Here is a 15,552-nt window from a genome sequence, read left to right as displayed (position 1 = left end):
GGTATGCATAAGCATGTCAAAATCATGCGTGGACATTTAGACAACACACTATAAGCACCCATGCATTTTACACATATAAATAAGTCGTGTGTTTTACAAATGTTCACTGTGCACATGTCCTGATGAGTGAATTTGAAAACAGGTCTTCTCTCTCTCTCTCTCTCTCTAAGAAAATGCCAACCGGTGAGATTGAAATCAAGGTTAAAACAGCTGAACTTCTGAATTCCTGCAAGAAGCTGCCCTTTGAAATTAAGGACTTCGTGAAGGTGCCATCCTTTGTTATTAGTCTGGAAAATGGCCAGTAAAGTATTTACAGAGTTTCTTAAAGAAAAACTTGAATTTTCCCACCATTAAGCCTTTTGCTATAGATATATCAGGCGTTGTTCTGTTAGAGCCACGATTTCCTGATGAACCCTTCTTAACAGTGACATTCCGTTAAGCTGTCGCAGTACCTACACACCGGGGCTTTTGTTCAGATAGCTTGAAACATGGCTCCACCTTTAAGACTCAGGGTGTTATTTTGTTCAAGTGTGTTGTTGCTGTTTTACAATTTGAAAGGAAATTTATGTCTAGCTTGGACATGGCCAAACAGTATAGGAGATCCTGCATCTATTAAGTTTAAGCCTCTAACAGTGACAAAATGCTGGCCTGACTTCCCAAGCACGTAAGTATTACAGTGCTCCAGGATGTCCGTTACCAAAGTTTGAGGGGGTCATGAAGCTAGACAGCACTGGGGACGTGCGCCCAGGTGAATCTCAGCTATGTCACAGCTACGGCTGCAGACCTGCAGAGTCCCACTTTGTAAACTGACCTGTAAAGGGACTTTTAAATTCGTGGCAAAGCCCTTTAGTCTTACATTTAAGTTCCCAATACTTCATCTTTTAATTAGAAAGAAGCAATATAGTTACAGAGTTGGCCCTGCGGTGGTGGAGGGATGGGGGGTGGGAGTTATACCCAGCGAAACTTTCAGAATAAGAAGTGACAGATAGTTCTTTTATTTCTAGTCAAAGAAATAAGCTACACACAGGAAAAGGACTTTTTAAAAACTTCTTAGCACAGAAGGGGATGCAGAGATTCACAGCATAAACAAACGTTCTCACCACTCGCGTAGCCGCTGAGGTTCCTGCTGCCGTTCCTTGCATTTCTTACTCTCTTGGTCCCATTCAGGTGATAACATAGTCATTTTTCACTCTGGTGTATATTTTTAAAAGACCTTTGAAATCAAGACTCAACGCCAGGTTTAGCTGAATGTCTAAGTGTTTAGTGTCATAGGGAAATTTCAGCCAATGGAGGGTCATACTAATAATCATGAATAATAGAAAACGGAAAATCCGCCCCAGGAACAAACTTAGAGGCGGCAGGAACCAGGGAGGGCGGTGTATACCCAAATGGCGGGCGCTAAAGGTAGAGTTGACGTTTTTGAAAATTCAAACTCTGTATCTAAAGTTAATATCTTCTTAATATTTGAAAAACTGTTTAAACATAAAAATCTTTCAATTTGTTTAGAAAACAGAGGCTCTTCGTTTGCAGTATCGCTACCTGGACTTGCGTAGTTTCCAAATGCAGTATAACCTGCGGCTGAGGTCCCAGATGGTCATGAAAATGAGGGAGTTTCTCTGTAATCTACATGGTAAGGGAGACGCCTGCGTGTCCTTTGGAGCTTTTTAACGCCTCTTCTGTTTCCTTCTGGAGTTTTACTGTATCTTCTCCTTCGCATCACTGGGTCAGGTGTTGCCGGAGGGCTGGAATTCACTTAATGTGTAAAGTAGTTTTTGAAGTTTCATTTCCAGGTGTTTTGTCCTAGAACTTATCTTAGTAAGTTGGAGCATAACTTAGTTTCCTACTAGGTCACAAATACAGCCTCTTAAGGGCCAGAGTGCCTGTTTCGGGACTTCTCATCACTGCCGAAGGTCAGACGGCCCTTGGGTCGTCACCTCTGTAAGCTTTTTAACTCTTTATCATGCTTACGGGTCATTTGCTGTGAGCTCAGGGGTGTCATGGGAATTAAATCTGACCCTTTGATCAGTCCTGGGGTTTTTTCCTACTCCATTTGTGTTGTTTCTACCTGACAAGAATACTTTAAAAATCAAAAACAGCTAGTAGACAAGATCCCGTTAGTTAGATTTATTTCATGACAGAAGTATCAATCTAATGAACAGAATAGGATTTTATGAAAATCTTCGGCTCTCTTCTTGGGGTTATAGAAACCAGCGGCAGTGGGCTTGGTAACTCATTTCAGTCAAAATTCCTGAATAAGGGGCAGCCTCCAATTGGTGGGATTGTACCGCAGACATCGTACTTGACAAATCCCTGTTTATTAAATTCAGACGTCTCTCTCTTCTTAGGGTTTGTGGATATAGAAACGCCGACCTTGTTTAAGAGGACTCCAGGGGTGCGTATCAGCCGACTGTAACGTCGTATTCGTTAGGACACCGGGCCACTTTGCACTTCTGTCCACTCGGCTGTATTTCTGTCCCTTATTTTACTGCCCCTCGAGATGGTCACATTAACTAGGTTTCGTAAGAGGCGAGAAAACTGACTGCGATACAGAGGCGCTGAGAGGCAAAGCCGTGTCTGAGTCCCACCGTTCACACTCGCCTCCTCTTCTGGGGGCAGGAGTGGATCCAGGCGCCAAGGCCGGCCACCCTGCGCCCCTCTGCTGCGTGCCCCTCCCTCAGCTAGGGTGGACACTTGAGGACCCTGAGCCCGCCCTTCTCACCTGCAGCGGGCAGGATGTCTGGCCCGGCCCACCCAGGGCAGCCCCGCCAGCAGGGCCTTCGGAACTCAGAGTAGGGGTCCGCCATCCCTCGTCCATGGGTCTGGGAGAGAAAACGGGACTATGGGCCGGGCAGAAGTCACGCCTACTGCTGGAAGTGCTGCAACTCGTTGAGCCAGGTCTGACCATGCCTTCCCAGCCCTCTCTTGTCTGGGTCTCCGTGTTATTCACCTAAAAAGGGGTCCATGGGCTCCAGCCCCCAGGCCCAACACACTCCCTAATCCTGGGATTTGCACTGGGGTCCCGGGCATTTTTATTCAGGATGAAACTTTTCACGTGGCAAATGCTAAGAGAAGCTTAGTAACAAGTAAAGTAGCATCTTCCAACCGTTCGGTTCACAGTGGTATTAAGACTTGAGTGCAAAAGGGGTATAAGTGGTGATGGAAGGAGACTTGACTTAGGGTGGTGAATTAACCGATGTCACTCCAATAAATTCAATTTAAAAAAGAAAAGAGTTGAGTGCAGCAAATGTCAGGCAGATGGACTAACCTGGGAACGTAAGAAATAGGCCACAGCAGGCCATTCGTCCTTCTTCAGAAGCTTCTGACTGTTCTCAAGCTTTTACTCGTCCAAATGTCAAAACTAAGTGGGAAAAAAAGCCAAAACAGATGGGGTTGTGATTGTAGTCATTTTTAATATGGGTATCACTGAAGTGTTCCTTTAGATCCTTTAGGAAAACTATATTTTTCATTAAAAAAGAGTTGAGAAATTATATGGGTCAATATTTTAAGGCAATTATTGTATTCTGCATGAGTTTTCTTCAAGATTTATAGATGCAAATCAAGAATGACTTGGTTCCTTAAACATAAATCGCTTGTTCATTAAGAACTGACATTTCTAAACTTCGATACTTAATGTTTATACAATCAGTGGACTTACTCATTCTCTCTCTCCCCGCCCCTTCTCTCTCTCCCCCTCTCCCTCTCTCTTTCGTTAAAAGGGTGCAAAAGAGTTTGTAATCCCGTCCAGGGAACCTGGAAAATTCTATTCTCTCCCTCAGAGTCCACAACAGTTTAAACAGCTCCTGATGGTTGGCGGTTTAGACAGGTGAGCTTTCTCTGTCTATGCTAGTGGTCGTCAGGAAAGGGAAGGTGGGGAGGGGAAGGGGAAAGGGGGGAAAAATTGGTCCGAGCTGTTAAAAGAAGGTTAGAAAATGTATATGAGAGTTTGGGAAATGTGTGCGAAGAAACACACTAAAAATGCGTAGTCTTTCCTTGGTAAAGGTTTGTTGGGTGGACTCTGTGTGTAGAGAGAGCTCTGTGCTAAAAACCAGCTGTGATATACATGAAAATTAAGTGCATTGAGAATTGCAGAGTAGATATTAAGAGGTTTGAAATTGTATCATTTGAGGAATATCAAGAGCTCTGTGAGCTGGGCCTCCTGGGACAGAGCCGCTTGTCACGGGATGAAGATGCGAGCTGGACGGCAGAGCACAGCAAAGCTCCAGTGTGGGCCTGGGGCGACAGGGGGTTCACTCTGGCCAAAACAAGAGTCTGTGTGAAGGAGCACGGGCCGCCTCGCGTGCCAGGCTCGTGTGTGAATACCCAAAGGCGCCGTTGTACATTTCTAAAACAATGTGCACCACAGCTCAGTCCCCGTGGGCCCGCTGTGTCTGACGAGGCTAGGTTTCTCGTAGGCCCTGCAGGTGGTAGTAGTAGTGTGTCTCCCAGCCTGCACTGCCATGAGCTTCGGGGGAGAAGTGTGTGTGCCTCAGTAGAATCGTGCGTCAATTAGTGCTGTTTTTCGATCGCAGATACTTTCAGGTTGCCAGATGTTACCGAGATGAAGGTTCGCGGCCAGACAGGCAGCCCGAGTTTACTCAGGTACGGGGCGTGCTCGCTCGTCTCTCGCTCCCTCGGCCTCGCTGCGGCCAGTTTCCAGACCCGGACAGCAGTCCCCTGCACTTCCCTTCGCGGTACATTGTATCCGTCAGACAGTTAGTGGGACTGGCCTGCACCGAGGCATTAATTATTTAATTTTTGGCCTATTTCATGTGTCCTTTGCCGAAGGAGTGTGGCCGCCAACTAAGGGGTGCCAGGGGTTCCCGCGGTGTTCGAATGGCCATGATAACGTTCTTAAAACGCCTCGTGTACACTAAGAACTAGCAATTCTGTCTGTTGGGGTTTAACCTGGCTGGTCTGTGGACTAATCAGAGCTATTACGATTTGGTTTCTGTTTGGTAGAGTATTAATCAGTGTGGGGAAGCTGAAAAATCATAGGCTTTGAAGGTGGACAGACCTGGGATGGAGGGTAGCTTTCCTACTTCCTAGCTACACATACACAGGCAAACTGCTTAGCCTCTCTGAGCCATAAGCCATGAAATAGTCCAGGGAACTAAACAAGTTGATGATGTATGTAAAGCGTAGCACAGTGCCTGACAGAAAACAGATGTATAATATTTATTCCCCCACGTATAAGTATTTATGTCCAGAACCCTATGGTAACTTACAACCAGAGAAATATGTAAGTATGTACATATTAATACTGTGGCTGTTCAAATTAGTTTCCATATGTTATTTGGTTTCAGATTGACATAGAGATGTCTTTTGTAGACCAGACCGGGATCCGGAGTCTAATTGAGGGTTTGCTCCAGTATTCCTGGCCCCAGGACAAAGGCCCGGTGGGGGTCCCTTTTCCTTCTGTGACTTTTGCTGAGGCGTTGGCCAGCTATGGAACGGATAAGCCTGACTCTCGCTTTGGGATGAAGGTATGACTCTTCTGTCTCCCAGGTCTCCGCCCCCAAAGAGTCCCGCAGTCTTTTGAAACACTCTGAAATCTACATCCAGCCACACACATGGTTCTGCCACATTTTGTCTTATTACGTGGGCTCCTTACTTGTGTTGTTTTGGAGCTACAGCAAGACAGGACCATAGCGGGCTATCATGACAACACTTCTGTCTGTCTACTGTGTTCTAAAACCCATTTCCAAAGAGCAAGCTTCTTGCTAAAAAGTTTGTATTACTGACAAGTTGTTAATCATATGGACACAAACGGTAACTTAAAAAAAAAACCCTGTGCTTTCCTCTTCAGTTTTTCTAGGGCTAAAATGGCACTTGGAAGGCAAATGATTACAAGTCACTTATTCTTTTTCCATGGTCTTTAAAGAGCTCAAAGATATGGAAACGTTTATTCATATTATTAAGACCAACACACATTTGACTAAGGGTAAGGACGGGATTTACATGGCGCTGTTTCCATGAGCAAGCCTCTCTTTATTTGCCCCTAGCAACAGCCCCTCGTCTCCGTAATGCTGGTGACATTTCTGTATTGGTTCTTGTGCGGACGCCTTAGAAGCTGAGTCCCGCTCATGTATGAGTAGGTGGTACTCCGTTGTTAGAATGAAAAAAATTCAACACACAAAAAGTCCTAACTGCCCGCTCCTGGCCGCCAGCTTACGTCCCGGTTTCTTCTTTTGGAATACAGACTAGCGGTTCTCAAGTCAGGCTGCTTCGACTGGGGCTCTGCCACTTAGTAGCTGTGTCATCTTGGGCAAGTTAGTGCCTTCTCTGTGCCTTGGTTTCCTCGTGCTTTAAGTAGGGATAGTACGAGTGCCTCCCTCACACTCTTGTTTTACGGATGAGATGAATTGATACTAATGAAAAGTACGTTCACACTTGCCATAGTGTGAACCAATGGGAACCCATGGGAACTATTCTATAGATGTTAACAAGATCTACTTTTTTTTTAAACTAATTTTCCAGATTGTAGATGTCAGTGATGTGTTCAGAAGCACAGAAGTTAGATTTCTTCAAGAGGCACTCAGTAAACCCCAAGGAACCGTCAAAGCCATACGTGTCCCTGAAGGAGCAGTAAGTGAAGCATTGTTCTTTTTTCTCTAGAATCTGCGTGTGCAAAGTAAATAAGTTCAATGTGGGTGCATTTAAACTTCAGAAAGAACAATCTCTGTAAATAAGTATATCTTTTCAAATAAACTCATAAAAGTGGTCCTACAAAAAAGAATGTATATCTTTATGTAACGTCTAACAGTGTCCCTAAAACTGTAAGTAGAGAACAGTAAAACCTCATGAATATGACTTCATACTCAAGACCCAGAGCTTTTTTCCCATGTAAACCATGCTGTAAGACACCTGCTTCATTTGGGATCATTTCCACCAGTGATGAGCATGAAATCGCGTTCCTATTCTGTGTCCGGCCTCAGTTGGTCCAAAGGCTGTCAGCTTAGCCCAGGACAGCCCAGGCCTGTTGGCTCCTGAATAAGATTGCCACTTTGAAAGACTACTCATTCGGGTACGTGAGCATGTTAAGTGTGTTCAAACTGAGCATAAGAATTCCATCTCATTACATTCTATTCACTGCGTGTGTTCAGTGGAAGGTAAGGTGGTGTCCACTCTCTAGTCCTGATGTAGGAATGTATTCAGGTAAGCGCTGAACTCATCTAACGAATATTGCCTGTTCCTACCTTTACCCCAGTTCGAGGACGTCCCTTCTTCCCCAAGCAGACCTGCTGGGTTGCGAGTCTCCCGTGCCTAGTTCAGTGGCCCGTGAATACTAGTTACGATGGCAGTGTCCCACTTAGAAAGACATTGAGATAGTTTACAAAAAGATACAAAGAATTTTAAGAGACCTGAAAAAATTCAGTTCTGAATCCTGTTGATCTGAAAGTCATTTTTTCCTTTACAGTTCAGATGTGGAGATTTGCTTTGAACATTTATCCTGATTATTACGGGGAACACACGCACAGCTTCTCCCAGTGAGACCTGCCTGTTAGGGGAAAAGTAGCCCTGTAACGGGCTTTAACATGTTGACATTTGGCAGCAGAAATTAAACTTTACTTGAGCCCCACTGTTGTGGTGGAAAGACTAAACGTGAATTCGTGTCCCACTTGCTGTCATAACCATGCTCACGAAGCTCAGGGTCATACTGATGAATTTACTTGCTTTTCTTTCATCAGAAATACTTAAAACGGAAAGACATTGAGTCCATTAGAAAATTTGCAGCTGACCATTTTGATCAGGTAAGGAGTTAATTAGAGCAGTTTTTTCCCTGCTTTTAGGGATTTAATGTTTTAAATAATCACTTGAGCTCTTTCACTGTCATTAGTTCTGACAGTCTTGTATTTCAGATCATTCTACTTTTCCTTTTTATTTTTAAACTTAACCTTACCCCTGGGTATAATTCTAAGACTTGAGCTTAAACAGTCAAATTCACTAGTAGTCAGCCCTGGCTGGTGTGGCTCAGTGGGCTGAGTGCCAGCCTGTGAACCGATAGGTCGCTGGTTCAGCTCTCAGTTGGGACACATGGCTGGTTGCAGGCCAGGTCCCCAGTTGGGGGGCGTGCGAGAGGCAACCACACATTGATGTTTCTCTCCCTCTCTTTCTCCCTCTTTTCCCCTCTCTCTAAAAATAAATAAATAAAATATTTTTAAAAATTTACCATTGATCAGAATGAAAGTTCAGTCATACGCTTTTAAATAAACAATGGTACTTTAATCTGGTCAGGAAAATAAATGAAGCCCCATATGCCTAATATTTTCCTTTTTACTTAAAAAAACAGTGATAGCGAAACGCAGGAAGTGTTGGCTTGCGCCACGCCAGGCCCACACCATCTGTTTTCAGAAGTACGCGTATATGTACATACTGCCTTTTTAAAAAACCTATTTTAAACTTTATCTGTTGACTTCCTGCAACGAGAGATGAGGCTCCCACACTCGGCCTTACCTGTTACTCTGTCCCTTGTGCACACCTGTCCTTCCAGACCTTTCCTTCATTCGTCTTCTGCGTCGAAGCCACTCCTTTCCTGGACCCCAGTCTTGCTCTTTCTTACCTGTGCAGGAGTCGATCCTCAGGTACTCCCTAAGAAAGTGTGTGAGAGAGAAACTCTCTGAATCCTTACAGGTCTAAAAATGTCTCTGTGTTCAAACCTCACACTTGCCCAACAGTTCTGCTTTGTGTAAAATTCTGAATTGGCGGGCACATCCCTTTAGAACAGTGCTGCCCCATAGAACTTTCTGTAAGAATGGGAAAGTGCCGTATCTGCATCGCCCTATATGGCAGCCAGTCGCCAGTGCAGCTCTTGGATGCTTGAAATGTGGCCAGTGTGCCTGAAGAACTGAATTTTAAATTTAATTCCATTTAAATTTAAATTTATATAGCTGTGTGTGACAGGCGGCCGCCGTGTCAGACAGCACAGCCCTGCTCGCTGAAGGAGCCGCCTTAGTTCCTTAGTTTCTTCTTCTGTCCGCTGCTGGGAAGTCCGGTGCCTGCATGGATTTACTCCTTCGTGGCAAACCTAATTTTCTTCCTTTCAGCCTCCTGATTCTTGATGTTCTGAAGCCTCAGTCTCTGTAGCTTTGGATCGCTTTTCAGTATGTTGCACACTTGAAGGGCCCTTTCGTTCACGGAGACGCATGTCTTTCATCTGTGCAGAATTCTTTTTTATCTAATTATTTTGACCTCGTCATTTTCTCTAGTGTCCCTTTTTGTCTCTTGAACCTCTTTTTGTAACTTGTATGTCTCTCTTTTTTCTTTTTTTCTCTGTGTCCTTTCCCATCTCTTCCTCCCCATCCCCATCCCCATCCCCCTCCCCACCCAGGAGATTTGTTCAACTCTTCTGTTGAATTTTTTTTTTTTTAGCAATCCCATTTTTATTTCCCAGGAGCTCTGTATTCTTTTCATTGCATTTTAATTTGGTTTTATTGATAAAAATATCTGTGACTGCCTTTGAGGTTTAAGTTCTTTTTTGGTACCTAAATTATCTCTTTCCTCTTGGGTCTTTCTTATCTTGGTTGTGGATTTGTTTTGGGGGAGGATTATGCTGCAGAGTTTCTTCAATGTGTAGTGATTGTTGATTACACATATTTAAGAAGGAAGCATTTACAAAGCTGATTGGGAGCACAGGGCCCTTGCAGGGGCTTTGCAAATGGTTAGTTAGGTTCAGATTAGGGTGAGCAGCAGAGCCATGGGCCATTGCCCTGGGGACCCAAAGCCTCAGGAGTCCTGAGCATCTCTAGGATTCTGCAGGTAAAACCTGTGCCTTCTTGTGCTGAGGCTGCTCCACTGTTCTCTGGGCCAGACCTCCCTGCATCTTGCTTCTTCAGTCATTCCTATTCCATTCACTCGCGATCTGCCAAAAACATGCAGAAGTCTCTCATCTGCTGACATCCCTCCGACCCTCATTCTCTTTGTTTTTCATTATTAATGAAATGACTCTTTAAATTCCTTTCATATCATTGTTAAGGGGCTCAGGGAAGGAATAAGGATAATCTCATGTAAGTTCTCTTCTACTGGGAATAAGAAATCTTTGTACTGTAAGAAAATCAAATGTTTTTCTTTATCACAGGAAGTCTTACCTGTGCTCCTGAAAGCCAATCAGAACTGGAATACGCCAGTTGCCAAGTTTGTGATGGAGGAACAGGGACGGGGACTGGTGCAACGACTGGAGGCCCAGGAGGAGGACGTGGTCCTGCTCGCCGCTGGGGAGCACAGGAGAGCAGTAAGACGCGCTGCCCCAGGCTCCGGGCTGTTGGGGCTGAGCGAGGCTCTCCTCTCCTGTGCAGATAGTGCGTACTGGAAGTTGTCAGCTTCATAAACTGGAGCTGGCCTGCACGAGTTCTTACATGAAAAAACGTCTTTCAGCACTTTATAATGCACTGTATAGGAACTAGTTTTTTTCCCTCACCAGCCTCCATTGGCATTGCTCACACAGGCTGGCTGTGGCTCGGATGAGGAAAGCCACTTAGGTAGAGGGCCGTTGGTACTCGGTACAACTGTGAAAACATATTTTCAATTGCAAGATTTTGCAAATTAAGAAAATTTGGTAGTCACTAACTTTTGCACGTAATGCTTGCCTGAAAATGCAGAGGGACGGGTCAGACCGCTGGAGGGCTGCTGGGCTGGCAGAGCCCCTGGCCCACCTGGGCATGGCAGGAGGGGCGCACGCCACCATGCACCGCTTAGTCACTGTGCTGCAGGAGGCACGCAGAAGACTGGGTATAGCTGCAGAGATCATGGTAAAACACACAACAGTGGTGCCAAAGTCAGGCGAACACCGGAAGCACACGGTAAAGGTCAAGAAGTGCCGATACCGCCCTGGCTGGTGTAGCTAGCTCAGTGGATTGAGTGCCAGTCGCCAGTTCGATTCCCAGTCACCTGACCTGGGTTGTGGGCCAGGTCTCCACTAGGGGGCACATGAGAGGCAACCACACATTGATGTTTCTTCTTTCCCTGTCTTTCTCCCTCTCTTCCCTCTGTCTAAAACTAAATAAATAAATTTTTTTTAAAAAAAAGAAGAATTACTGATACTGTTAACATTGTGGAGATAAGAAAACCAAGACTCAGAGGTTAAAAATTTGCTTGCACACAGCCGGGAAGTGGAAAAGCCAGATTTTTTTTCTAACCCTCCAAATCTGGTTCCCAGGCCACACTCTTAAGTTAGCCCCTAACCCACACTGCCTTCCTCATAGCAGCCAGCGTTTGTTGGGCATTAACTACGTGCCAGGCCCTCAGCAGATCCTCAGCACAGCCCTCGGGAGCAGCGAGGAAATAATCGTTAGGAGAGGGGCTCGTCATACTGCCCCTTGCAGGCCTTACCTTACTGAATCGTTGCCACCGCCCTTTGGAGTAGCTGTCTTTATCTCCATTTCACTATGGAACAGGGCGCAGAGAAGTCAGCAGCAAACTGCGGTTCAGACCCAGGTCCACCCAGCTGATACCGGTGCTCCCCATCACCCAGCTGCTGAGTCTGACAGTCCTCCTCAGCCTGTTGCAGTCAGATCGGCCTCAGACCACTGTCTCCTGAGCAGCTTAGGGTGTCTCCTCTCTTAACCGGCTAATCCTTTCTCTGAGAATACCTGGCTTTAGAATCCAGACGGTGGTGTTTGCTGGCTACTCTGTCCCAGAGGTTAACTCGGCGCTCATGTCTTCTGTCTGCAGTGCTCTTTGCTGGGAAAATTACGCCTGGAATGTGCTGACCTTCTGGAAGCTAGAGGAGTGGTGCTCCGTGACCCAGCCCTGTTCTCCTTCCTTTGGGTGGTGGATTTCCCACTGTTCCTTCCCAAGGAAGAACATCCTGGAGAACTGGAGTCCGCCCACCACCCATTCACGGCTCCCCACCCCAGTGACGTCCACCTCCTACACACTGAGCCCGAAAAGGTACTCTGTCAGTACTGGGAAGTTAAAGGAAACGTGGAAACGAAAGCAGGGAACTTCCGATTTCAGTCTGAAAGCCCCGGGAGAAATTGTCAGGTCTGAGTCAGTAGTTAACACTTTCCCACGTAAAGACCCGGTGTATCTTCTAGGTCCGCAGCCAACACTATGACTTGGTTTTAAATGGCAACGAGATAGGAGGTGGTTCTATCCGAATTCACAACGCTCAGCTCCAGCGCTACATCCTGGAAACGTTACTAAAGGTAACCATCTTCCAACCTGGCCTTTTTTTGTGTTAAGATTTGTTATGAATGGAGGACTCAGCAGGTATAGCCTAGTATCAGCTTATCTTCCTACCTTTAGTGTGAGACTTTGAAAAGTAAATCGTAATAGCTGTTAATTAGTGCTTATTTTATGCCGCACTGTGATGCATGGACACGCTTAATTCTCACTGTCACTTTTTGGGGATGAACACCCTTACTCTGCCCATTTCACAGCTGAGAACCTGAGGCCACTTAATTTGCTGCCCCGAGTCACACCACCAGCACAGGAGTAAGTAGGGCGAGGATTCAAATCCCGGCAGGTGGCTCTTGATCCCAAGCTCCTGTCCTCCGAAATGAAATGACTGAAACTGTTGATGATGCAGAGGAAGAGAAGGAGGTGTGACGGAACTTTACGTCACTCAGTCGATACTGCTCCAGTTAGCGATGGAGCAGGATGATCAGGATTCTGCAGAGTCTGGACACACTTGGGCTCAGAACCTGCAGTTGGCTGATGATTCTGTAGAGGCTAGGACGGGTTTCGGGAAGGAAAGATCCAACTCTGATCCTGAAAGTCCCTTTGTGGATTAACTCACGGGGTGGCCTGGGCTGGAAGAACTTGATTTTCCAGAGCAGCAGTGGAGAACTCGGAACAGCAGATGCCTGTCAGCATTATGGGGTGGTGAGCCCCCCTCAGGCTTCTCCCCCAAGCCAGAGCTTCCAGGCAGCAGCCTGCCACCCACTTGCCTACTTGGCTTCACTGTCAGGCTTCTCAGAGGCATCAGAGTGCGTCTGCCTCTCCCCACACACCAGTGGCTCCCAGCCCTGCCACTCAGTAGGATAGCATCGCTTGGAAGGCATTAAAAACAGAATAACCCCTCTCACTCCAGACCAATTAAAGGAAAAGCTCTAAGTGTGGGGCTTTGGTGTTTGTTCCCGGAAGCTCCCTGCCTGATTCTGATCCGCAAGCCTGGCCAGGGAACCATTTCCAGACGCTGTCAACATTTCTGCATACCTTGCCCCACAAGAGTTCCTTGTCACCATATCTGGTGGCCTGCTCTCCCCCCTCAAGTGCTCCCACCTCCCAACAGCATTTGACCCTGTTGCTTCCTACTGTCCTCCCTAGTGCCTCGGACGGGACAGTTCCCTGCTTTCATCCTGCCTTTCGGAGCCCACCCCTCCATAACCTTGCTTGGTCTCACTGTTTGCATTATCAGTGTACTTACAGCTGCATGTACCAAGCGCCCGGCATTTCTCTGCAGGTCCTAGTACCTGTGATTTGTCACATTGTCTTCCTCAACTGTAAACCTCTTAAAGTCATTTTTAACTCCCCTTTATTTTCCCTTTTGCACCTAAGCACACAGTGTGGAGCTTAGTGAACTCTCAGTGTGTGCTGAAATAGAATTATCTTTGGAATTTCAGGAAGATGTGACCTTGCTCTCCCACCTGCTCCAGGCTTTAGACTCCGGGGCGCCCCCTCACGGAGGAATCGCCTTAGGTAAACAGCCTGTCCTTTCACAAGCCAAATTTCATCCCATTGCACTGTCTCAGATTTGGGCTCCCAGCTTAAAGGGTGGAGGTGGAGGTGGGGGGGGTAAAGAAGGTAGGGGGTGAGCCCAAGAGTTCTACAGAATTTCAGTTTGGGTTTTCATTTCACTGACATACAAGTTAAAAAATACACTTTACCAGTGATAAAGCTAAAACTTAACTGATAATTTGCATTTAAAAGACTTTTTTAATAGAATGGAACTGCGTGGTCTTAAGTCACTATTGCTCAGCCCCTGGGGGCCTCGGACATGTTGGTAGGAGTCTGGAAAGCCCAGCTGCCTGGCCGCCGGCTCGGTGCCAGGGCCCTCCTGACGGCCGAGGGTGCTCACCTCGCTGCTTTGATCAAGTCAGGGGGAGTGTGAGAAATTCTAGAAAGCTCATCCAGGTTGTGGACCCACGACCACAGGGAGCTGCTTCTGTGTCCTTGGAGTCGCCTGCACGGCACCGAGTTCTGTCCAGCCTTGAGTGAGCTGTCCCCATGCATCCCAGCTGACGTGAATATTAGTCCTGAGCATTTTTCTAAAAAGAGACAGAAAGTAACCTTGAACGCACAAGGTCCCTGAAAAGGCAGGGAACTGTGCTGGGCTGCCACCTGTTAAAGATTCTTTTTTTATAAGTTCTCTCCAACCTTTAAGGGAAACTGACTCACTCCCAGCCTAGACTACATTGTCACCTGTTAACTTTGTGTTTCACTCACAGGGTTAGACAGACTGATGTGCCTCGTCACTGGAGCGCCAAGCATCAGAGATGTCATAGCCTTCCCCAAATCCTTCCGGGGGCACGACCTCATGAGCCATGCCCCAGATGCCGTCCCTCCCGAGGACCTGAAGCCCTATCATATCCAGGTCTCCTGGCCGACGGACTCAGAAGCGGAACAGAGCTCGAGTCACCCACACCGTCCACAAAGCTGAGCTTCGAAGTTTCCTCCTCTTTGCTCCCTCAGGGCTAAAATCAGATCCAAGTTCACAGATCCAACCTGTCTTTAGGTGGGAGGACTCCAGGCTACATTCTTCACCACACAGAAGAGACAGATAGAAGGTACCCGATCTTGGTAACATACAGCATTATTAGGATTTTTTTTGGTTTCTTTTTTACCTAAGAGGTGTGAAAGGTGGCTCTCTGTGGAGTAATGTAATGCCTGTTTCCTAATCACGGTTTTCATACCTGGATGGTAGACTGTTCACTCAGGACAGAAGTAATCACATCACGTGTGGAATGTGAGAAAATATGTGTCCCGTGAGACTGCTGAGTTGCTGGAGGAGTCAGTTTAACCGGTGTCATCAAGAGAATCGTGTAAGTTCAGGCCGCAACGTTGCAGCTGTCAATGTAACAGAGGGAGAAGCCACGTGACAGAACGCAGAGCATCACTGAAATGAAGTCCACGAAATCTTGGGCATTGCCGCACTTCGAGCAAGTTGCCGGAGCCTTTCTTGGCCTCCCTCCTGCTATGGGAGATGCGAACAGTACCTGTCCTGGCTACCGCACCTCACCGGAACCAGAGGAGACAACGGGTGGGGAAGATAATGTGAGTGAGTGAAAATACTTTGAAAAACTGAGGCAAGACACAGACGTAAGACTGCCCACCCTCTGGTAACAGACACAAGTGTCTCCCCGTACTTTATAATTTAAGATTAAACAAAACTGCCTCTCTGTAGTGAAAGAAAAAGTCGATTTATTAATCAGTATTGCTTCTATTTCTATTTTAAAAATAACTAATTCCTGAATAACTTTCCCCCAATTTTATTGAAAACATTGACCTTCGGCCAACCTCGGGTGGATAAAAAGGCCAACGCTGAAATTCACTGTGACTCTTTGTTGACACAAATAAAAGCTTATGGTTAATAAATATAAAATAGGAACAAGG

The 15,552-nt window shown here is 46.3% G+C and overlaps 1 protein-coding gene across 3 annotated transcripts in view; it reads left to right on the top strand.

Moving 5' to 3' along the window:
* The window catches only part of DARS2 (aspartyl-tRNA synthetase 2, mitochondrial), a 20,009-nt gene extending 4,457 nt beyond the window's left edge, over positions 1-15,552 (top strand). For all 3 annotated transcript variants that reach the window (XM_071219937.1, XM_024553314.3, XM_045189495.2), the window contains exons 5-17: positions 171-266; positions 1,507-1,630; positions 2,346-2,392; positions 3,717-3,823; positions 4,530-4,599; positions 5,304-5,483; positions 6,478-6,585; positions 7,689-7,751; positions 10,076-10,228; positions 11,668-11,886; positions 12,033-12,143; positions 13,563-13,638; positions 14,388-15,552. In XM_071219937.1, coding sequence (XP_071076038.1) covers positions 171-266; positions 1,507-1,630; positions 2,346-2,392; positions 3,717-3,823; positions 4,530-4,599; positions 5,304-5,483; positions 6,478-6,585; positions 7,689-7,751; positions 10,076-10,228; positions 11,668-11,886; positions 12,033-12,143; positions 13,563-13,638; positions 14,388-14,599 — 1,566 coding nt within the window. In that variant the 3' untranslated portion in view covers positions 14,600-15,552. The remainder of the gene's footprint in view (positions 1-170; positions 267-1,506; positions 1,631-2,345; positions 2,393-3,716; positions 3,824-4,529; positions 4,600-5,303; positions 5,484-6,477; positions 6,586-7,688; positions 7,752-10,075; positions 10,229-11,667; positions 11,887-12,032; positions 12,144-13,562; positions 13,639-14,387) is intronic.

The sequence above is a fragment of the Desmodus rotundus genome, chromosome 12, assembly GCF_022682495.2.
Source record: "Desmodus rotundus isolate HL8 chromosome 12, HLdesRot8A.1, whole genome shotgun sequence".
NCBI classification, from domain to species: domain Eukaryota; kingdom Metazoa; phylum Chordata; class Mammalia; order Chiroptera; family Phyllostomidae; genus Desmodus; species Desmodus rotundus.
The sequence above is the reverse complement of the archived record's forward strand: the minus strand, read 5'-3'. Positions and strand labels throughout refer to the sequence as shown.